This window comes from Delphinapterus leucas, chromosome 19, assembly GCF_059928025.1.
Source record: "Delphinapterus leucas isolate spDelLeu-1000000601 "Yukka" chromosome 19, BTC_Dleu_Yukka2, whole genome shotgun sequence".
Classification (NCBI taxonomy): Eukaryota; Metazoa; Chordata; class Mammalia; order Artiodactyla; family Monodontidae; genus Delphinapterus; species Delphinapterus leucas.
In genome coordinates this window covers 68783759-68807786 of record NC_143147.1, presented here as the reverse complement: position 1 = coordinate 68807786, position 24028 = coordinate 68783759, and the positions used below count along the sequence as shown (strand labels likewise).

At 53.8% G+C, this 24028-nt stretch overlaps 1 protein-coding gene across 1 annotated transcript in view; it reads right to left on the bottom strand.

Moving 5' to 3' along the window:
- Positions 1-24028, bottom strand: part of LOC111182909 (regulator of G protein signaling 9) — a 55342-nt gene that overhangs the window by 9962 nt on the left and 21352 nt on the right. The window contains exons 8-12 of the mRNA XM_089901733.1: positions 21062-21143; positions 14726-14788; positions 5782-5811; positions 4992-5053; positions 3029-3142 (exon numbers count right to left, since the gene is read on the bottom strand). Coding sequence (XP_089757859.1) covers positions 3029-3142; positions 4992-5053; positions 5782-5811; positions 14726-14788; positions 21062-21143 — 351 coding nt within the window. The remainder of the gene's footprint in view (positions 1-3028; positions 3143-4991; positions 5054-5781; positions 5812-14725; positions 14789-21061; positions 21144-24028) is intronic.

The window sequence follows — 24028 nt, the reverse complement described above, 5'->3', positions numbered from 1 at the left end:
GCAGGGGGAAGGAGGCCCCCAGCAGAGAGCCTCATGCTAACCCTTCAGGGCAGAGGGACGTGCACGCCTCCTCGAAGGCCTGTGGAGACCAGGGGGCCAGCCTGCCACACCAGACCAGAGAGAATCCCAGAATGGCCCCGGTGATGGGTGCTGTGGCCACTGCCCCCCCTCAACACCCCCTTCCCACGGGAACATCTGGTGACCCTTCCTGCCGGGCTTCAGGCCCCGTGCCCCCAGGCAGACACCCCACAGGCCCTGCCGGCCGTGCACCCTCTCCCAGAGCCTCCCCTACGATGCCAGGCCCACTCCACCGCCGCTCATTCTGAACACGCTTCGATCTCAGGAAGGACACGCGAGCCCAGCTAGCATGGGGTGGGTCTCACGGTCTAGAAAATCCAGAAAACTGTTGGCTTTTCTCCTATTCCTTATGGAATTCTCCGTAACCCAACACAGCCCCTGGGAAACAGAGGTTCCCAAGTCCCAGACACCACGTTGCCCACTGGTGCAACAGCTGAAACCATAACTGGGTACAAGTGATGTCTGTGGTATCTCAAGTCGGTCAGGCGATCTTACGCTTCCCTAACGTCAGCGTGGAAACAATAAGGATCCCGGAATAACAGCTACCACTTACGGAGTCACCATCTGTGACGCACTGTGCTTTACACACACACCCATCGCTGGGTCCCTAAGGGAACGCGGCCAGCTGGATAGCACTTCCAAGACGACGGAGGCTCAGAGAGGGTAAACCCTTGCCCGGGCCCACACAGTAAGAAGCAGGGCCCGGCATCAAACAGGTGTGCCAACTTCAGCGGACATCAGAATCCCCTGGGAGACTCATTAAAACACCGACTGCTGGGTGCCATCCCCCAACTTCCTGATTCAGTCTCGGGTGCGGCCCCAGAGCTTGCATTCCCCACGAGTTCCTGGAGGACGTTGATGCGGCCGGTCCATGGCCAACCCTGGGAGCGGATGCTCCGAGCCGGTCTTGTGAACCCTCGCTGCTCACTGAAATCAGTGGGCTAATGGGGCTCAGGAGGTAAGCCAGGCCAATTAACAAGAGGCTTTGGAGATAAGGGCTGGATACTGGGTTTTCGTCTGCTATGTTTTGTTTGTTTGGCCGCACTGCGCGGCATGTGGGATCTTAGTTCCCAGACCAAGGTTTGAACCCGCGTCCCCAGCATTGGAAGCGCGGAGTCTTCACCACTGGACCACCAGGGAAGTCCCTGTTTTTGTTTTTGTTTTTAAGCTTCCCAGGTGATGTTAATACCGTTCTAAAATCTAAACCATTAAGAAGAAGGCCTCCCATTTTTGGGGGGTGGGGCTCATTTGGCATTCACCCAGTACCCTATGATCAAGGGCTCCTACATAAGCATCACCTCTTTTCTTCACCAGCAAATCTCTACCTCAAGCTTCCATACTCCACTCTCCATTGCACGTAGCATCCGGCAGCATCCACGCCTCCTTCCCAAACCCTCTCAGGACGGTCCCTGTCCTGGCCAGGTGACCCTGCCTTTTCCCCCACAAGAGCCGACTTCTGCACATCCTTGTGCACAGGGAGGTACAGGCTGCCTCTCCCTTCTGATAACTGCGACAGAGACACAAGCTCCAGAAAACCGTCCTAATAACTAGAGGCCCCGGAAGACTCCCCAGAAGATGGTTCTAGAGTCTTGGGCTCTGCGGTTGACCCCCGACTCCAGGTGAGCGCCCTCCTTTACCTGTCTGCTGCCCATAGCGGGCTACGCGGAGGGGTGAAAGGCCTCTGCAGCTACGCCTGCTCACCTGGCCGGATCTGTGCCACCTGGGTGTTCCTCATGCCTTAGGTGGTGATGGCCTTGGCGCTGACACCGCTGTGGCATGTACCTGACGCTCTCTGTTTTTCCAGCTACCCCATCCCACCCCACACGCTCCTTCCAGCCCCTTCTGCCTCTCCTGCTCCAGCTCCCTCTGAACTGCCCCCCTCTTCTTCCCCCCTATGTTAGCTTGGGCTTTTCCCCCCCTGCATCTTGGCCTTTGCCCCCTCTTCCAGACGACAGATTTATGCAGGCACAGGTAGCAGCAACAACTGTTCAAATTTCATAAACAGCCAAGGAGTGAGTGGTGTAATCCCCAAGGCAGCTTTAGGGCTCTGCTTTCCAGGAACTTATTTTTACTCTAGTCAGAAGTCAAAAGTGCGAAGCCATGAAGATGATTGTTTTCAAAAACGCTCTATGGGCTTCCCTGGTGGCGCAGTGGTTGAGAGTCCGCCTGCCGATGCAGGGGACGCGGGTTCGTGCCCCGGTCCGGGAAGATCCCACGTGCTGCAGAGCGGCCGGGCCCGTGAGCCATGGCCGCTGAGCCTGCACGTCCGGAGCCTGTGCTCCGCAACGGGAGAGGCCACAGCAGTGAGAGGCCCGCGTACCGCAAAAAAAACGATCTATGTATTGTTAAAGCAGAGTTACCACTTGACCCAGCAGTTCCATCCCTAGGTACATACTCCAGAAAAATGAAAGACACATGTCCACATAAAAACTAGCACACGAATGCTCACAGCAGCATTACTCACAATCGCTAAATGGCAGAGACAAGCCAAAGGCCATCAGCTGATGGATGGGTAAACGAGATGTGGCGTGTGCATATACATTAATATTTTTCAGCCGTAACTCGGGATTGAGTATGAATACCTGCTTCAGCATGGATAAACTTTGAAGGCATTATGCTAAGTGAAAAAAGCTAATCACAGAAGACCACAGATTGTGTGATTCCATTGATATGAATGTCCATAATAGGCAAACCTGTAGAGACAGAAGGTTTAGCGGTTGCCTAGGACTGGAGGGTTTTGGGGAGGGGGATTTGGAGGGTAATAGCTAAAGGGTAGGGGGTTTCTTATTTGGGTGATGAAAATATTTTAAAATTGTGGTGATGGCTGTACAATTCGATGAATATAGTAAAAACCGTTGGATTGTACACTTTAAATGGGTGAATTATACGGTGTGTGAATTCTAACTCAAAAAGTTACTTTTAAAAGGACCCCGATATCTCGAATACCTACAGTTTGGCATTTAAATCCCAGAACTGGGTGTCATCCGTTACCCAAGGATTGCTAGGAAGGCAGCCCGACATGATGGCGTCGTTGGACGAAAACTGCTCACTGTACTTGACGATCCTGAAAAGCAAACGGAAAGCGATTTCCTAGAAGTTCAACACCCCAGAGACCAAATCAACACTCAGGTTGATCGACCAGCCTGCCCTCCTTCAACTTGATGGATTTAGTTACATACTTGTTACTGTCTTCTTAGAAAAACGCTCTAACAGCCCTCGGGATTGGCAGGTGTTAAACAAGATCTGTCCTATTCTAGTTGTGAAATGAAACCTCACCAAGATCTGTCCTATTCTAGTTGTAAAGTGAAACGTCGTCTCCCAAACCAGTTCTTTGTGACTTCTCCGTACGTATTTCATTAAAATACAGCCTCTTTACATTTGATCATGAGTTTTCAAAATGCAAAGCTGACTCTTTGCACGTGTTCAAACAGGTGTCTTGGCACCATCTTGGAAGCACAAGGTCGCCACAGACTCGGTGAGATTCTGTTGTGCCACCCTGGGGTCCACCCTTGGTCAAATAATGCCTGCATTTGGGAACTCAGACCCAGTATTCACAGCGGTGGTCTCACTGAGACAAACGTGGGCAAGAGCTAATTCCTCCTGGTCGGGTTAGACCTTCTGAGTCAACACGTGTACTGGTATCTGGCAGTTTGGAAAAAACCTGGCATGCCTTCACCCTACAGGTGGGGATTGCATCCGTAGTATACACGTAAGGCACCTGCCACGAAGTCTGCCCACAGCCATGAGAGTTTGATAGAGCAGGACCGTGCCCGAGAGATACACCAGAGCTCTCGGTTTACAGTTCCGCGCAGAACTCAAGCCCCTGGGCTCCATCTGCCCCATGACCTCCTTATTCTTATCAGACCTTTACAGTGGAGCAGCTGAAGGGAAGGGGAAAAAATGCATCCACAGGTCCAAACACTATAATGATGTCAAAATTATGGTAATGAGGCTCTGAGACAAACAAAAATTGGGAAGTGGGCCTACGAAGTATCCAGTGTAGCCTTTGAACCTCCTCTAATGGACTTTCTATTTGGTTTCATGAAACTGGGTTTCTGCAACATCAGAGCAGGTGGGTCTGGCTTTATCACAGAACATTAGAACCCAAAGTGAGCGCCCGCGTGCAGCCCCATCTGTGACTCGGCAGCCACAGACAGAAGTCACTGCAAAAGGTGGGTGAGGTCAGGGCACGTATTTTCGGGCAGGTGGTAGTTTTGCAAACTACGGGTTTGGGAGGATGTCAAAAGATATTTGGAGATTTTGACAAGAGCCTAACCCTAACCGCACTGGAAGAAAGGCACTGGACAAAACACAGTATCTCCCACCCCGATCAGTACCTGTGGGCAGAATAAATGACTCGTCATGTCATGTGTCCCCAGAAATCAGCCAAGTCCATTTTCAAGTGTGCAGAAAAATTGCAGACCTAGAAAGGTGAGCCTCCAAGGAATTCCACATTTTGAAAGGGTAATTGCTTACATTTGGGGGGCACTAAACCTTTTCGTGTCTTCCAAATAATGCCCTCTGGGAGACTGGATCAAAGTAGCCTGAACGTTCAAGAATCAAACATAAATTTCCAGTTTCTCCCAACGGGATTTTAAATCAAACATTAACAACGGATACTTATCAGTACATTGAACACAGAATCCAGCCGGTGAACTTCTGACTCTTCCCACTTTCCCATCCACACAGACAGGCTTGTCTAGGGCCTCACCCAACCCTGATTTTGCCTAGCCCGAGACCTGAAGACTAGCACTGAGCGAAGAACCAGGAACTAAACCCCCAAGAGACTGCTTTTGTCCCCGTGAGTCCTTCAGGCTCTTACGTCAACCTATGACTTGTCAAGTTCGCCTTGAAGCAGTTCCCCTCCTAACTATTGTGCAAACCTCACCAAGACCAACAAAGCAGGGACGTACCCGCCAAGGGACACGGAAGACTTCACCGTGGACCTCATTAAGGCCTGTCGGTAATACATGATCTGGAAGAGAAACAGTTGTTAGATGTCCAACTGCCCCACGGGGGTGTCGCCAATGCCGACACATACGTATGGCTCCAAACCAGAAGCCATGTCCCCATCAAAGCACCCCATTCCGTTCCCTCAAGCCGGCCACCCCAGGACCAGCAGGGCTCAGGTCTGCAGCAGATGGGTGGCCCCCAACTCCAAATAAGGAGCCTCCTTCCCTCGCCTCATCGTGTGCTAGTCTCGGAAAAGGCACCAACTGGGAAAAAAAAAGCTCTAAGGTGCGTTGAAGTGAGACATGGGATAGACACAGAAGCTTAGCTTTTCCCCCAAATGCCTCTGACTCACAGAAGCAGATCTAACTAACCTCACGGCCAACACTTCCCAGGGCTCTCTGTCTTGCACCCCGGATACAAGATTTGCCAACACAGGTCGCTTGTCACCCTGGACAGATGCTGAGCCGCCCTGTAACTGTAGCAGCAGGGACCAGGGTGGATGCATCCGCTCCACGCCCCCCAGTTCTGTGCCTTCGGAGGGCATTTCGCACCCTGAGCCTCAGCGTCAGCCCCAGCCAGATCTTACATGAGATGCTTTGGCTTCTGTGCCGTCCGTTAATTGGGAAACAGCTGTTTGAACGTTACACATGGTTTTCATTTCATCACTGAGTGCAGACCATGAAGCCAAAGTACATATGATTTGTAAGAGGATTAAAAATCAGATTCCCTTGAAACTGGGAGACTAATTACCTCTTTTCTGACAGAAACCACTGTTTGTTTCTGTAAAACAAAGAAGCAAAAACCATTAAACAGATGTCATGAAATCATTACAGTCCAATTACCCATTTGAAAAACAAAAACCCTTCCCCAAGAGAAAACTGCCCGTCTCTTTTGACTTAAAGGATAGAATTTCCCCATCACCAGCCCTTCCACCCTATTCTACACAACTTCTAGAGAATAAGACCAGCTAAGAGGTTTGCTGAGGGAAGGGGATGCTTTACCACTGTAACTTTATCCTATTCTCCGAAAAGCCAAGATGAATTCAAGACTAAGCTCGGGATTGCTCCCAACCCAGCGTAGCGCCTACAGAACGTCTGAAATGGAACGGGGGGCGGGGGGGGGGTAGAAACTAGCGACTTGACCAATACCATATGTTGCGGGGGGAAAGCCACGCTGTCAAAAACAAAGCACACAATTAAAAGACTCAAGAGAAGCCTCCACTGCAAGCTGAGTCCAAGAGCTGAGCTGTAACATGGAAGAGCTCACACCGGGCCCTATCCTCTCTGAAGCCGCTGAAGCAAGTTCGCGTCCCCTCTCTGGACTTTTTTTTTTTTTTTTTTTTTTTTTTTTTTTTGTGGTACGTGGGCCTCTCACTGTTGTGGCCTCTCCCGTTGCGGAGCACAGGCTCCGGACGCACAGGCTCAGTGGCCATGGCTCACGGGCCTAGCCGCTCCGCGGCATGTGGGATCTCCCCGGACCGGGGCATGAACCCATGTCCCCTGCATCGGCAGGCGGACTCTCAACCACTGCGCCACCAGGGAAGCCCCCCTCTCTGGACTTTTAGAGTCATAGCCGAGGAAGGATGGCTCCGAGAGGGGTGCCATGTTTAGGGTCTTGGAAGCTCCTGGAAACCATTCAGACCTGTCTCCTACTAAACTCTCCTACCATCTGACATGCTTCCCTGGTACCACTTGTCTGCCCCATGCAAATCTTGGAGGCTGGGCATGGTGGGTGATGCCAATTCAGCTTTCCTAGGTCTGGTCCAGGGGCCGCCTGGTGCTCTTACACTTCAAGCTGAGCATCTAATTGCTGGCTGCTAAAACCCACGTTGCTGAGTGCAGCCAGGTTTGCGCTTGAAATAGAGTCAGAAGTCCAAGGAGGACACGATCTCCCTTAGCCAGTTAGTAAAATAAGTACTGGACCAGAGCCCATTAACGAGGAATGAAGGAAGGTCTGATCCGGAACGTCATACGCAAGTCTCTCCTTTCTAATCCACGCTGGGTTTCATTTTGCATCGTTAGATTGTTTTTATGTGCTTGCTTTTCGCAGGAAATCCTTCTTCCTGGGTGGGGTAGGGAGAGTTAACTCAGAAAGGTAATGCTCAGGTAGGCCTCTCTAATCTGCCACCCCTTCCCAAACTTCCTTCTTCATAGCGCTGATCACAAGTATAATTAGATATTTGTTTGTGTGACTCTTTGTTTAATCTATGTATGACCCATTAAGCACCATGAAGAGCAGGAAGACCATGTTTATCTTCCTGAGCATGATGTATGGTACAGAGTAGATGCTCATTAAATGCCAAACAAATGATGACTGCAGTGTGCTTGGAGGCCTAGAAAAATGGAGATGTATTTTAAGGTTAACAGAATATTTTTCCACTTAAAAAACTGAGAACACTCCCCAAATATTTTGGCAATCACACTGATTATCTGTTCCAATTCTCTAACAGCCCTAACATAGGGCTGTTTTAGAAGACACATGTTTCAGGTAGAAAAGAACCCTGGGGTCAGAGTAGGGAAGCTGGACTTTTGTGTAACAATAACCACCAAGCAATAGTACAAAGCAAGTTACACCTCTCTGAGCCCTTACAGAGTTTGAGGGAGGAAGGTTTTATTTTTCTGATTTTCAGCTGAGGAAACCAAGGCCCTGACATCTCCTGGTCAGTAACTGGCTGAGGCAGGATTCAAACCCAGATCTGCCCTTTGCAAAGCCGAGGAGTGATCCAGGAAAGACAGAAAATGATCTGCTCTCTTCACCAATGCCTTCCTCCTTGCCCTGAAGCTGAGGATACCGCCGAATGAAATGTCTTCTCTGTCCGGCCATTTAGTTTAAAATTAAAACAAAAAAGAGCGCTAGGGCCCCAATCACAAGAGGACGCACACACACAGAAGACACTAGTAATTAACACTAGTGATGGTAAAACACACTCCCAGCTAGAAGGGAACTAAGATCTGGGGACCTAAAGCACAACACGGTGACTATAATTAACGATACTTGTGAGTTGGCCAGAAAGGAGAGCTTAGCTGTTATCACCACAAAAATCGCAATTACGTCAGGGGATGGAGGTGTTACCTCACCTTATTGGCGGTAATCATCCTGCAATATCTACATGCATCCAATCACACACTGTACACCTGAAACCTACATATGTTATGCGCCAATGATACTTCCATGAAGCTGGAGTCCAGAAGCACGAGCACTGGTATAAAGATGGCACCTGTACTATAAAGCAGGCACCACCATAAACACCCTCCTTTGAAGCGCCCAGGCCCCAGGATGAGCCGTCCTGTGGGCCACTGGCCTCTGGCCTCGGGGACCCTGCGTGGACGAACACAGACAAGACAGGCAGACTCTCAGCCTGTCCGATGGTCTCCGGGCTCCCCGGGGAGCTGTCCTTGCAAACCGGTCACCAGCACACCCATTTCTAGTCTACTTAGCGTGGTCTGACTTCGGCTTAATACCTTTATTTCTGGGGTCATTATCTCAAGCTTCAGGGTTTTAAATTTTTTATATTTTAATTCCCTTCTTGACTTTGCTGTCCTTTTAGGGCTCTGTGTCGAAGGTGTGGTTTGCTGTGGGTTTTCTCGGTCCCCAAATTACCAGCTATCTCCTGGGAATCAGACTGCAGTGGATTTGATTGAGTCTAAGAGTTTGCCCACCTCCACCCTGGATTGTCCGTGTGGATTTCAGCATTTCTAAAAACAGCCGTCCAGGGTCTTCCCTGGTAGTGCGGTGGTTAAGACTCCACACTCCCAATGAAGGGGGCCTGGGTTCGATCCCTGCTCAGGGAACTAGATCCCACATGCATGCCTCAACTAAGAGTTCACATGCTACAACTAAGGAGCCCGCGAGCCATGACTAAGGAGCCCACCTGCTGCAACTAAAGACCCAGTGCAACCAAATAAATAAATAAATACTAAAAAGAAAAAAAAAGCTGTACAGAGGATCTGCCTCCTGTGGATTGACATATAGGGTATCTCTGTGCTTTTAAGAGTGCATGTGTATCTGGGAAGTGAGGGAGAGGGTTCGGGACTTTTCTGAAAGACGGAGAGAGAATTTGATGGGGTGGGAGTCGTTATAAGAAAGAGTATAGACTTTGGGGTCAGAAAGGTCAAAATCCCTGTTCTGTCACTAATCGACTTTGGATGACTTATTTGGCATCTCAAAGCCTCTGTTTTCTCATTCGTAAAAGGGAAGAGAAAAGGGGGGATTAAATGACAGAATCCTTAAGTGACTGGCATAAGGCGGGGACTCAACGTACCCTGGCTGCTGAGAAGATTCAGGGTATGGCATTAGCCCCAGTTACGAGATAAAATACAGGATACCCAGGCAATACTGGGGACATATTCATGCCAACAAGTTATTCGCTGCTTATGTGAAATTTAAATTTAACTGGGCATCCTGTATCTTACTTGCTAAACCTCACAACCTACTTTCAATATGATTATTACCTAGCCAAAGGCCATAAGAAACATTAAAGTGCAGTTATTAAAAACTACACTGGCTTCCCTGGTGGCGCAGTGGTTGAGAGTCCGCCTGCCGATGCAGGGGACACGGGTTCGTGCCCCGGTCCGGGAAGATCCCACATGCCGCGGAGCGGCTGGGCCCGTGAGCCATGGCCGCTGAGCCTGCGCATCCGGAGCCTGTGCTCCGCAATGGGAGGGGCCACAACAGTGAGAGGCCGGCGTACCGCAAAAAAAAAAAAAAAAAAAAAATACACACACACACACTTCTAAGCAATTCAAAGAAAGCCACCTCATGGTAAAAGAAGAAATAAACATTTGTCGCACCGTGGAAGGCACGCACAAACCCGGCTTTCTCGGCAGCTGGTCCACCTGGGATGAACTCACTTCTTTATCCTTCATCCCAGTGACACGTGTCGCTACAACAGGAACACTCGCCTAAGGGACTGTCAAATACTCTGCATTCTCGGGGTTCTGACTTCGGACTTTTCACTCGCAGAGTTGCCCAAATAGGGACGCATCCAGATCTTGTTTACACAGCTCTTGCCGGCCCTGAAACCCAGATGCAGGCTGCAGAAGACTGTCACAGGGCAGGAGGGCTCAAGGCCGTGCCCTGGGAGACCCTGGGGTGACAGTGGACAGAGGCGGCACGGGAGCCCCAGACAGGGGTCAGGCAGTCAGGCGGGAATCTGTGCAAACAGGGCTGAGAGCCCAGCAAGCCATGGAGTGAAACGCAAGGCGGGGAGAACCACAGGGAACCGGGGAACACAGGCCTGGAGAGCAGAGAACGGGTCAAAGGCCAGAAACCAGGAAATCCGGGAACGGAGGCCGTTAACACAAAGCAGACACAGGAAAGAGATGGGGGCAGCCGGCCGGCCAAGGAGCCGAGAATCCGAGGCTGTGAGCCTCCGAACGAGGTCTGTCCTGCCATGTCCTTCCCGATCAGGCCCGGGGGGGATGACCACACAGCTTCTAGGGCCCAAGGCAAGATGAAAGCGCCCAGCCCCTGGTCCGAAAAAGTAGTAAGAATTCTAAGCCAGCAGAACATCAAGGCAGGTGCGGGGCTGCTGAGCGTGGAGCTGGGGGCCCGAGCACAGGCCGTCTGCTCCTGAAAGGGGCCCTGGGTGCAGGACCGAGGGGTGCAGTCGGGGAGCAGAGGTGGTACCCGGAGGACCTAAACGTCCCCCTGGCTGGCTCAGCCTGGGCAAACGGCTCAATCTGTCTGTTTCCGTTTTGTCCTCTGAAAAAGGGAACTTATATAAGCCTCACTTCCCAAGCTGCTGGGAGAAGGTAATAAAATCCAGCAAAGCTTCTAGAAGCTGCGTGATGGACATCAGGGCCCGTCAGCAGGACACGGAGTGGGCTCAGGAGCCCGTCCACTGGGGCACAAACCCCAGCTTCACCGTCTCTGAGACGTGTGACTCGGATGCGTTGCCTGGTCCCTCGGCCTGTCTCAACTGTGGAGCAGAGATGCTAAAGCTTCTACCTCGTGAGCTGCTGAATCTGCACAGAGCCCCGACCGGGGGTGAAGCGGCCGGCCCCGTGGCCGGCACACAGGGAGCTGTGGGCAAGCCCCAGCCCTCCCCCTGCTACCACCGGTCACGCGGGAGCCCCAGGAAGACAGCCGTTTTCCCCAGCTGGGGGAATACATGGCGGGAGGGGCTATTGCTCACGGAGGGCTCCAGGCGGGGGCTCTGCAGTGCACAGGACTTAATACGGGGCAGCCACACTTCTGTCCTTCGCCCAAAGGCCGGTGTGGCCGCCAGCGTAAACAGTGAGGCACCAGGCAGGGGTGTGGACGCTGGTGCCCCCCCACCCCAGCCAGGGCAGAAGGATGAGAAGAGACGAGGACAAGAAGGCAACTGGCGAGGGACAGTCCCCAAGCCGGGTCGAGGGCCTCCAGACCCCATAAACGCTCTCTGGCAGCAGGGAGACAGTTGTAATGACAGTGAACGCTGCAGTGTACACGTCGGATCCCGTTCTAGACACTTCACATAAATGACCTCGCTGAGGCCCCTGAAGAAGGAACTACTCTTATTCCCATTTTATAGATGAGGAAACTGAGACCTTGAGCTCAAGAGCTTGTCCAAGGTCACAGCTCCAGGGGGTGGCGGAGCTGTAGCCACTCTGGTGTCAGAGCTCCCTCGAGCACAAGGCACTGGCCCTCGTCACAATACGACCCTGGTGACCCTGTCGGGGTCGGGGAGGGAGGGCCGGCCCCGGGCACTGCTGCCCACAGCAGGCTGGGGCCCAGCCACCACTCAGCCCCTCCCTGCAGGGCCAAATCCTCTGAGATAACGGGAAGGTGGCCCCCCACCTCCAGGCATCAGGACTGAGAGAGGACACGCTCCCTATGTGTCACCCTGGCTCTGGCGGGCTCCTCCCAGGGCTGGGTGCCCCAGCGGCCAGCGGCCATCAGCCTGAGGAAGTGGGTCACCCAGGGTCGTGGACACCTGCCAACCCCACAGCCTCCTTCCTGTGCTCGATGGTGTTTATGGCTCTTGGATCATTTGCCCCTGTTTAAGGGAAAAAGAGATCTTTTCAAGAATTTACGAATTCTCGGAAATGGGTCATCTCTTCAAACCGGCACCGAGAGATCTTCTCTGAACGAGGCAGCAGTCCGACACCTCGGCACCCCCAAGACCTCCTGGACACACGCCCCGTCCTCTGGACCCTCTCCTCTCAGGCCAGATAAACAGGGGACACTGGGTCCCACTGTGGGGAAGGTCACACAGGTAAAGCCCAGCCCCTAACAGCTGGCTGTGACCCGCGCTGGCCAAGGGGAGGACGGAGGGTCCCCGTGCGCACGAGGATTACGGTTCTTTGTTCTTCTTAATGCACCAGGGCAGCCAGAGTGCAGACAGGAGAAAGAGAGCTGGTGGGAGAGAGACACAGAAGGCAGAGAGTAAACGGCAGTGACAGCGCCCCGGCCACACAGCGCCACGGCCGCAGCCTCACCCCCCGCCCCTGCGCGGACTCCGGGCTGAGAGCATCTCGGCCCCGAGCCTGCCTGCCAGGGAGCCTGGATACACTTCCTCAGTGGCGGGGCCTGGCCGCCCTCCTGGGAAGGCACCCCAGATAGTGCCCGAGAGGAAGCAGCTCACTCAGCGTCTGCGCTGTCCTGCCAGGGCTGAAGCTAGAGATCCCGCCCCACGCACACGTGCACAGGCGCACACACACACATGCATACAACGCACAGACACACACAGACGCACACGCACACACACATGCATACAACGCGCACACACACAGACGCATATACATACACATACATACATACACACACAGACGCACACACACGCACACAGACACATACACATACGTACACACACAGACACGCACACACAGACACACACATGTACACAGACGCATACACATATACATCCGTACACACACAGACGCGCACACACACACACACACACACACAGGCACACACAAACACAGACACACATAGACACACACACACGTACACATACGCATACACATATACATCCGTACACACACAGACGTGCACACACAGACACACAGACACATACACACATACACACACATAGATACACACACAAATGCACACACAGACATATACATACACACACAAATACACATACAGAGACACATACAAACACGTACACAGACACATACATATACACACATACGCACGCACACACATAGACACACAGACACACACAGAGACACACACACATATACACACAGATACACATACACACACACACAGAGCAGCGCCTGGTCCGAGCGAGCGATGGGCCTTCCCCCTCCGCCACACCACAGAGGTTTCCACAGCTGCCTGATTCATAATAACTGCAAATCTTCCAGCCGGGTTCAGTATTTTCCTTGATGACTCTGTTTCCTTGGTAACCGAGCCTGACAAGGCCCTGGCAATGATCTGTTATCTGATGAGAGGAACGTAGGAAAGGCCGCTGAAGGCTGACGGTGCCAAGCGTGCATCAAAGGAAGGGTGACTCTGAATTACAGATGAGGGTCCCAGCAACGGCCCCGGGGGATGTCCTCTGGGGACGCGACGTCCCCTCCAGGTGGACTCCAGCCGAAACCGGGGCCTCCGGCCCACACACTGGGGGGGTCCCTAAAGCCATCCTGAGTTCCAGGTCCCGGTGGGCAGCACACACGAGTCAGAGCCTCCTGGCCAGCTTTGGCCTGTGCCCTCCTCTTGCCCCTCGACGTCCTTCCTCCTCCTTTCCGGGCTCACCCCCCCGGCTCCCGCCCAGGGCTTTAGGCACTGGCTCACGGATGACACACTAGGCTAACAAGGCCCCTGACCCCTTGCTGCCCAAAGACAACGGTAGACAGAAAGCAAGGAAACCACCTACCGCCAGTTTACGTGGGCTTAGGCTGGTTTACTGGCATCTGTGGTTCTCAGCCCCGCCGGGGGGCACCGGACAAAGTCTGGAGACAGTTTTGATAGTTGGGACTGAGGGGCAGGCAGGGAAAGGCTCGGAGCTACTGGCATCCAGGGGGTTCAGGCCAGGGATGCTGCTGAACACTCCACAATGCACAGGACAGCCCCCAGAGCACGGCCTGGCCCCAAGTAACAGTGCTACGGTCGGGAAACCCTAACCAGGATGCCCACTCTTCCAGCAGCTTCTGCACCATCTTTCTTTAAATAAAAACCCATCTTAGGAAATCAGCCATCCATCATCAATGGTGGCCTGCTGGGGGGAAAGGGTCCTTTTAAAATAAAAAGCACAGGAGGATCTTTGCAAAGATCCCACCCAACGAGATGCAAAAGAAAGTGGGACAGTCCAGGTCCTGTCACACGGATTAAGGTTTAAACCCAAAGTTGATTCAAGGGTTGTGAGCCTGGGGCCTATAGACTTCGGGGCGGGGGAGGGGGGACTGGCAGAAATTGTGTTTGAAATGCCTGTCTGCACACCCCTGGGTGAAATGGGCCCATAACTTTCATCAGGTTTTCAAAGGGGGAAGTGACTCAGAAAAGTCTGAAAACCAGCCATCTAGATCCCATTGGCTCTGACCTGCACGCTGCCGACTCCGGTCTCTCTTGACTAGAAGCCCTGCCATGGCCTCCCTGCTCTGATACCACACAGCCCATAGGCCTCCCCTCTTTGGCAGTCTCAAAGGGGAGGTACCAGTGCCCCACAGACACAAACAGACAACAGACATGTGGACACCTTCCCAGCCTGAGGCCCTGACCCAGGCCCCGCCCAGCGTATGCAGCAGAGACCTACCTGTTTTACCTGAACTTCACTTGGATCGGTCACTCGGTCCAGGCCATAGTCCAGCACGTCATTCATCCCCGGCTGAGTGGGGAAACAAAAAGAAAAACGACATAAGAACCGCTGCTGGGAGAGTCTCCGGTTTCTGATTAACTCTGGACCTTGGTCAAGCTGCCAATCGTGAGGCCAAGCTGAGGGGCGTGGCCCAGCCTGTGGGGGGCTACAGGGGTGTGCACGGTTCTCCAGGCGAGCTGGTGAGTTTCATGGGGCTATTCCACCACCACAGCGTCCCCAGAACCTAAAACAGAGGGATGGAGAGAGGGATGGAGGGAGGGAGGGTGGGTAGGTGGACGGATGGATGGATGGATAAGTGATGGATGGATGGATAGATGGATGGGTGGATGGATGGATGGATGGATAAGTGATGGATGGATGGAGGGTGGGTAGGTGGACGGATGGATGAATGGATAAGTGATGGATGGATGGATGGATGGATGGAGGGTGGGTAGGTGGACAGATGGATGGATGGATGGATGGATGAGGGGCGGGTAGGTGGACGGATGGATGGATGGATAAGTGATGGATGGATGGATGGATGGATGGATGAGGGGTGGGTAGGTGGACGGATGGATGGATGGATAAGTGATGGTTGGATGGATGGATGAGGGGTGGGTAGGTGGATGGATGAATGAGAGGGTGGGTGCACAGATGGATAAACAACCTGCAAACTCAATCAGGGTTCACTGGGATTGGCACGTGGGACTCCCGACTCCCTTCCCGCTCTACAGTTCATTGTGTTGGAGAGTCCAGGCTTCCGTCAGGCACCCAGAGGTTCCAATCCCGGTTCTGCCACTTCCCAGCTGTGAGGAAGATCTTGGAAACTACTTCTCCTCTCTGCCCTTCCCACCCCTGGGAACTGCAGACGATCCCTCCTGCCTGTCAGGTTCTTGTGAGGATTTAGCACACGATGGAGTATGAAGCTGTCAGCAGAGCGTCACTGTTACCAAGCAAAGGCTGTGTGCATCGTAAGGGCACGTGTGTGAACACCTGGCCCAAAGCTGGCCTCAGTGTCTGCCTGTCTCCATCAGGCCTCCCCAGGCAGCCCTGCTCGGTCTCTCAGCCCCTCGAGGCCAGCGATTCGAGTCTTCCACCTCCTCTGTTTGGTGCGGGCACCCGTCTGGTACAAAGAAATCCCCCCAGGGTGACGGAAGACAGACATCGCACACACACACTCGCATACTCCCACACTACTCACATGTACACACTCTCGCGCTCAAGGACTCGCTCACGTGCACACACCCCCGCCCACTCAAAGCTCACATCATCACTCTTTCGCACTCTCACAGGTATGCACTCACACCCGAACGCAGCCACACGTGCTCACATCTGCGGCTCACACACGTACGTACCGGCACAGCCACACGCACACATACACGCACACACACACGCTGCCCCCCTCGGGGCCCCTGCCCCCCAGCAGGCCCTCCAGCCTCAGGGGCTTCCGTGCAGTCGTCTGCTCGTGTCTTGGACCCCTTCTCCAACTCTTGGCTCTGAACTTGATCCACACTCTGATGTGAATTCAGCTGCTCCACGGTGCACCTGTGCAACCGGCGCAGGACCCTGAGCTGGAGCCGCCCGCGGGCCTTGTTCTGCGGCCGGTCCCCACCGGCCCTCCCCACCCCTCAGCTGCTCCCATCGAGCTGCGGTCCCACCCCGGGGCCCTGCCTTCAGAACTCTCCACGGGGCTGCCTTTCTCCTGCTGCTGTTTTGGGAGACTCCCAGGCTGCATTCGCTCACGCACTCATTCATTCATTCACTCCTTCCCTTATCCACTCATTCATTCACTCACGCACTCATTCATTCATTCACTCCTTCCCTTATCCACTCATTCATTCACTCATGTACTCACTCATTCATCATTCACTCATTCATTCATGCATGCATTCATTCAGCCACTCACTCACTCATTCACTCACGCACTCATTCATTCATCCACTCATTCACCAGGTAGCATGGGGGTCTCTGTTCTCCACAACAGTCACCAGAGCCACCGCTGACACAGTTTCTGGGATGCAAGAGGCAGCTGGAACGCAGATACCGCAGAGCTGACCGTCAGCGCACAGGACACAAGGGCCATGGTGGCCTGGCGGTGGGCTGTCAGCAGACAGGAAGCCGTGCAGCCGCGTGCAGCCCGGGCCAAGTGCAGGAAGCCCCGCCTGCCCAGAGACGCCAAGCCCACCACCACCCCCTCCAGCGGGAGGAAGTATGAACGCCAAGGCGTGGTGCCCGAGAACATCCCTGACGCAAAAGCCGAAGAGACAATTTGCTAACGGCTCCTTAACTCAGGTTAGGAAAGGACCCTCGTACCCCCAAGGGCTGCCCACGAGGAGGGGACAGTCCCAGAGCCGGCATCCGGAGCAGGGCCGGGGTGGGCGCTGGTGCCACGTCCCGGTGACACGTGGCTGCACCGCATCCCTCCCGTCCCTTGTCTTGTTCTCTCCTCTTCTCACCATTGCTCTCTCCCCTGACGTACAGTTTGGACCTTTTTGGTGCGCGGCACAGAAAACAAAGAACAAATAAAACACCAGATAGTTTTAAAAGCAAAACAAAACAGGGGACAGAGAGAGAGATGAGGTTGACGCAGGGAGACACAGAATTCGAGGGAAGGGTTGGAGGAGCCTGATCTTGGCGTGAACGTTACTTCCGCGGACAGCTGGCCCCAGACCCCTGGTCTGAAGCAGGACCCCGGCCCTCACAGCTGTCCCCGCATCCGTGCAGGGCACATTCATCTGTGTGTTCCAGTCCCAGCCCCTCCACCAGACTGTAAGCTCCCTGAGGGCCACGTCTGTCTCGGCTCCCAGTGGAAAGACCCCCTTTGCCTCCTAGGCCCCTGGCACAGGGTGGAAATTCACAGAACGGATGTTTGGGGCTTTTTTTCTTAATCTGGATCAGAGTTGATGGACTCTCCCATCCTGTTTTAATGGTAAAACGTTGTATGTCAGACCCCTTTCCTAGGTTCATTAATGGCCTTTGAAAATATTATTTTCATAGTGTCACAGTGTTCAGTCATGGAGCTATAACTTAATTTACTTTGCCCTCTCTGGACATTCAGTCCACCCTCAGCAGGAAGTGGAGGACAGACATCCTCTCGGGTGAGTGTCTGCACTTGTAGTTGAAACAAAGGCCGTTTAGCTCGACGCTCAGACCAGCAACCGCCTGACTTAGAGCACATGTGCCACAGGCCGCCTCTGTCCCCACACCACCTCCTACTTGTACCCATGGTCCATGTGTCAGCGGCCTGTATCCTGGGGAGACACAGATGCCACAGATGGCACAGCAACAATGCACGGGAGGCCCCGAGATGACTTTTCTAAAGGAACCGTTTCTCCTTCTGTCCGTTTACACAATGAACCTTCGTTTGCATCGTGCCCAGATCTGTACCCTGTTCCGCTGGGGAAAAGTGTGAGAGGAACATGGCACTCCAGTGTCAGCAGTTTGCACTTGGAGCTGCCTGAGCTGAGAGAGGGCCACCCGTGGGCGCACCTCCCATGGCAGCATGTCAGACAGAGGTGTGCTCACGTCCCAGCGCTGCCCAGGCCACTGCGGCTTCCTGAGGCTCGATCTCCCCACCTGAACGACGGGGCAATGACACCCCTATGGCACAGCATTTCCGTCAGGTCCCTGGGATCAGCCAGGCCCAGGGCTTAACCCAGGTGCGTGGCAGGTGCTCAGCGGCCTTCGGCTGTTACATCACGCCCGGCGCCCGGCTCCCCGGCTGGTGCAGACTCAGGGCCCCGGGAAGGTTTCGCGGATCCAGGGACAGACAAACGAACGGGGATGAATGTGCTCAGGAAGTACAGCAGCTGGCTACACTCACCCCACCCAGCCAAATGCTTTGTATGCCCGGCTGGCTCCTTCCCACCCAGCTGACAGTGTGTCTGGGGTCCCTGGAGACGGTCTGACGGCCCCCAAGCGCCTGGGCTGCTGCGTTGTCAGTCAGATTGCTCAGTTTCCAGCCGAGACAGACTTCAAACCGGATGCTCTTCAAACGGGACGCATCCGTCATCCTGACGCTCTTGGGCCACTGAGAGGCTTGAAGGCTTTACGAAAGTCAGGGAGAGGAGGAGCCAGGGCCACCCGGCCCCGGCCCCGACTCCTGGTCCAGTTTTGGGCGAGGGGATCGGCAGTGAGAGGGCCGGGGCGGGGAGAGAGGTTTTGTGTCCGGGGAGCTTCATGTCTGCTCCAAGCACAGCAGGCTTCCTTCTGCGCGTGGCCCCCCCAGTGCCGCCAGTGAGGGACAGGCACCTCTGAACCCAGCACCATGTGCGTGAGAGTGGCAGCAACCACGTGATGCTCTAGTGACCAAGGAGGTGACAAAAGGCCTTAAACGCACAACAACATCACGTGACACTGTCACCGGAGGCAAAGGAGCATGGAGACCAGGAGGGAAGGCTCTGCAGTCTGTGGGTCCAGGTCCCCCGATGCTCGCTCACTGGCTGTCACTGGCAAGTCAGCAGCAGCCCTGGGCCTCTGCTTCCTCACCAGCAAAACGGGACTAATCACGTAGCCTCTCAGGTAGGGCCGCAGAGATGGAACGAGAAAGCGCGTGCAGAACGATGCTTGGCGCACAGCCAGGGGCACTGCAAGTTCTCCACTCAGGTCTGCGGTGACGGTGACCGTGACAACGCAGGTGATGGAGGTGGAGGAAGTGGGGACCGTGAGGGAGGTGGTGGTAGAAGCCACTGTCAGGGACACACTGCTGAACGTCTGTGCTTCTGTATCACACAGGGAAGAGCCATTCGGCCACCTGCCCGGCGTCGGGGCCGAGAGCTGCCCCAGGAGGCCTGGGAAAAACGTGGATAAGCTGCTTCTCGTCGTGTCCCTGTAGACCTCCTGGCTGCAGGGACAGAGGGGAGGAGAGGGTCCCAGGGCAGCTCGCGTGCACAGTCAGACTCTGTCACCTGGCAAGGGATGCAGGCACACGGGCGTCCCACAGCACGGAGTCTCCACACGGGATACAGAGGCCGTTTTCCACCCTACAAGGAGCAGGACCGCCTCGGTCACGGGTGCCATGGGGCACCAGCGCCTCTTACCACCTGAGAGCTTATCCACCATTCGCCATTCTCCTCACCAAGGGTCCCCCCAGGCTTCAGGATCAGATGACAATATGGGCTGAGCACGGCCTGCCTCCCTCTCACACAAAGATCTCACCCCTGCGCTACCCGCGGGACGGCGGGTGTGGGCTCTGACCTCCAGGACCCTGTGCTCGGTCAAGCAGCCTTCCGCTCAGGCCCCCAGGGACCTGGGTCGGGCATCGGCCAAGTGGTCTAACTGGAGGAGGTGCCCTGAAACAAAGCAAAACCAAACACGCCTCAACCCCAGGGCCTTAACCTCGGCAACAAGGCATCGGAACCAAAGTCCTCGCAGCTGGAACACCTTACGGGCTGCCTGTCTTGGATGCAGAAAGAAAAGTAGCAAAACGGCCCAAGTCCGATGGGCTCCAAGTTCAAAACTCCAGAAGCTTTGGCCCCGTGAGGGATGCAGTTCGCTCTCCGGTTCTGAGAACTTGGTTCCCGGTCAGGCAAGAAAACTAAAGGAGGAAGACGAGGAACGTGTGTTCCGCGAATGCTCCACTTCGCAGAATTCCTTCCGCTTCTCCCACCTCCTGTGCCCGGCAGGCAGCACACGGGTCTGACGCGGGAGGGAACCGAGGCGGCAGAGGCCCCCGCGGTGGGTGGCGGTTACAGCCTGCTTCTCCGCGCTGGGCATGCGGCTTCCCTCCCAAGTAGTGAGCTGCTACAAGTCGCATCTCGTATGTCCAGCTTGTGCCTCTAGGCCACCTAACGTCCCAAAGCCAGAGACGCCACGTGTTCTAAGCCATGAGGCTGAGCACACATTTATCCCCGGCCCCCATCTCTGCCGGGGACCGGATCCAGAGAGGAAAAGGACAGCAGCAAGAGACACATGGCACGGCCGTGGCGAGGCCGGCTTCCGGTTCCCTACACGTGTGATTTTTCCTGCCGTGGAGCCTGTGTCCTACCTTTTCCTTCTTACATTCCTCTTCTAAGGCATCGAGTCCTAGTCCTCACACGAGGCAGACTCATTCAAGTCCCTCCGCTATGGAAATGCACTCAGTCCTAACAGCAACGGATGGGCCACGGGCGGACTCCATCCAGACGGTGAATTTCCTCTTGCAGCCAGAGGCCCGTGGATGTTACTCAACAGCGAGCAACAGCTCCTGCAGATTCAATTCTAGCTCCAGGCAGAGATGAGCCACAAAAGGGGGATGGGGAGCAAGGTTGGGAGTGGTCGGGCGCAGGAAGAGACGGGTGAAACCAGGGGGGATGTGGCACTCACGGGGCATCGGTGCACCAGCCAGTACGCCTTCTCCTGGCGATCCAGCGCGTACCTGTCCGCTTTATTCCTTTCCTTTTCAGCCCTGAAAAGCCAAAACCCACGTTAAAGGCCAGTAAGGTTTTGCATCTGTTGCTCACGGATGGACCCCCTTCCTGCTGAACCCCATTCCGGACCACTCTCCCAATCTGCCCAAGTAATCTGTGCTTTTGCCATAATGAGAATAATGAAAATAGCGAACATTAATACCATCCTTATGTGCTAAATACCCTGCAACATACTTTTACACATATTAACTCGAACCCTCCCAGTGAGCAATTCTCAATTTGCAGTTCAGGGGCTGAAGCAAAGAGAGGTTGAATGTCCCACTGAGGGTCGTGCTGTCACCAGGGGGCAGAGGTGGGACCCGAACCAGGGATCTGGTCCCGGAGTCCAGCTCCCCCTCGAGAGCACCAGCGTGTGATGCGATCGTGCCACCATGACCAGCCCGAGGATCAGACCGTCTCCCCCAGCGTCTCCACTGGAGTGAGCGTGGATGACATTCTCGGCCCACCTGGCTTCCGGATGTTTCCCTGCTCTGATAAACAACATAATCAACAGCGGAGTCAGGAGGCAACGGCAATGCCACAGCCTGGGATGGGGAAAACGCGGGCCCTGGGGAGTTCTGGTTTCTCTCTAGCCGTCAGTACCACTCTGTCACTTCAAAGAGTTCGCAGCAAGTCAGGGTTTCTCTGAGCCCAGCTGATTTCTGTGAAAGGTTATTCAGTCTCCCTCTTTCCCATTACAGGCAGGAAATGACAGGGGTGAGGGAGTGTTCATTATCATACCCCGTCCAGCGCCATTGCCACGGCGACGTGCGCTCCGCTCGGCGATGCCTGTTTGCCCAGGCAAGGCAGGATGACGCACACGCCCTCCTCGAGACAGAGTCGGCGGATTTACGTGCCAGCTCGTGTATTGTGAATAACATAATATCCAGAGAGCCAGGTGGGTGGAGAGTGCCCTTCCAGGGGGGTGTTTGGCAACATCCTCTGGAAATTAACTATAAACACGGTCACTCCAACTTCCCCCTTGCCAACTGAAATGGATTTTCTACCGGGTTAACTACCCCGTGTCCTCAGGAAGATGGGCCGCAGGTGGCCTGAGGCACTGTGGACTTTCCATAATGCTGGACCACCTTGGCGATAGAGTTGATCGCTAATTTACTGCAATGCCCTTTCTGGCTTTGCTCTTGTGTGACAGAGATTATTGGAGGAGGGTGGTGATGAACGGCGTTCAAGAGAACCAGTAAACAAAGAATTATCTTAGTTTGTCATGTTGTGATCTTTATAGCAACAGTATCCCTTAGTCGATGACACTTTGACTCAATCATGTATTTACTGATCTCCACTATGTTCCAAACGCTGGGAGAATTAGGGCGAACCAAATAGACTGTAATGGACTGAACGTTTGCATCCCCCAAAAACTCACACGTTGAAGCCCTAACTCCCAGTGCGACAGTATCTGGAGATGGGGCCTTTAAGAAGGAATTAGGGTTTAGAAGTAATTAGATGAGGTCATGAGAGTGGGGCACTTATGACAGGATTAGTGCCCTGGTAATAGGAGATAACAGAAGAGTCTCTCTGTCCATCTCTCTCCCCCATGTGAGAGCACAACAAAAAGGCAGCTGTCTGCAAGCTGAGATGAGAGCCTTCATCAGAAACCAAACCCTGCCACAACCTTGACCTTGAACTTCCCCCTCTCCAGACCTCTGAGAAAATAAATGTCTGTTGTTTAAGACACCCAGTCTACGATGCTCTGATACGGCAGCCCGAGCAGACTGACACACAGACATATGTCCTGCCCTTCCTTGACTACCTTTAGGTCTAAACATTCCACAAATAGTCAAGAAGTAAATATAAAATTACAAATTGTGTCATGAGCTCTGAGGACACATTCAGTGTACCATAGTGCAGAATCAGGGATGGCCAGTGTGGTACTTTTTAAATAGTACGTCTACAGTCCTGTGACCCTCCTTCCACTGCCAGGTGGGTCTATGTCTTCCCCCACTGAGACCAGGTGGGGTTTGTGGCTGTGTTGACCAACTTGAGTATATCACAAATGGCACTGTGTGATTTCTGAGGTTGGGCTATCGAAGGTGGGGCAGCTGCCACCCTCCTCAGTGAAGTATTTGCCCTTGGGGCTTCCAACCACCTGTAGGCAGTGTTATATGCCTGGTGCTGTGAGGAAGCCCAGGGCAGACCTTCCAGCCCTCTGGCTGCAAGCACTTGAGAGGCACTGATCCACAACTGCCCAGCCCAGCCGTCCCAAACTCCAGACCCACAGAACCCTTGAGAGATAATAAAATGCTGTAGCCACTCTGAACCATGGAGTTTCAGGAGGATTGTGTGCAGAATAACAGCTGATCAGAAAAGCTCATTTGACTGGGATTGATATACACACACTTCCGCATATAAACTAGCTAACTAATAAAGCCCTACTGTAGAGCACAGGGAACTCTGCTCAGTACTCCGTAATGACCTAGATGGGAAAAGAACCTAAAAAAGATTGTATATATGTCTATGTCTAACTGATTCACTTTGCTATACACCTGAAACTAGCAAAACATTGTAAACCAACTATACCGCAATAAAAATTAAACAAAAAAAAAAGAAATAAAAGCTTCTTTGAGCACATGACATTTGAACTGAGGGTTCTCTCTCGAAAGGGTGGGACCGGATCCTGTTTGTGTTTCAAAACTGGGGGCATATGGGAGCAGGGGATGCTGCCGTGGCCCAGCTGACAGTGAGGTTGGCTCCAGGGTGATGGAAGCAGACAGAGGTGGACAGGTGTGGCAGAAGGGATTCTGCCAGCAGTACCAGCGGGACTGGATGACTGAACACAGGACATGGGTCAGGGAGAGGTGAATGGGGGTTCGTTGTACTGATACGCGTAACACTGAAGGGAGAGAAGGCTTGGGGAGCGAGGGGAAAA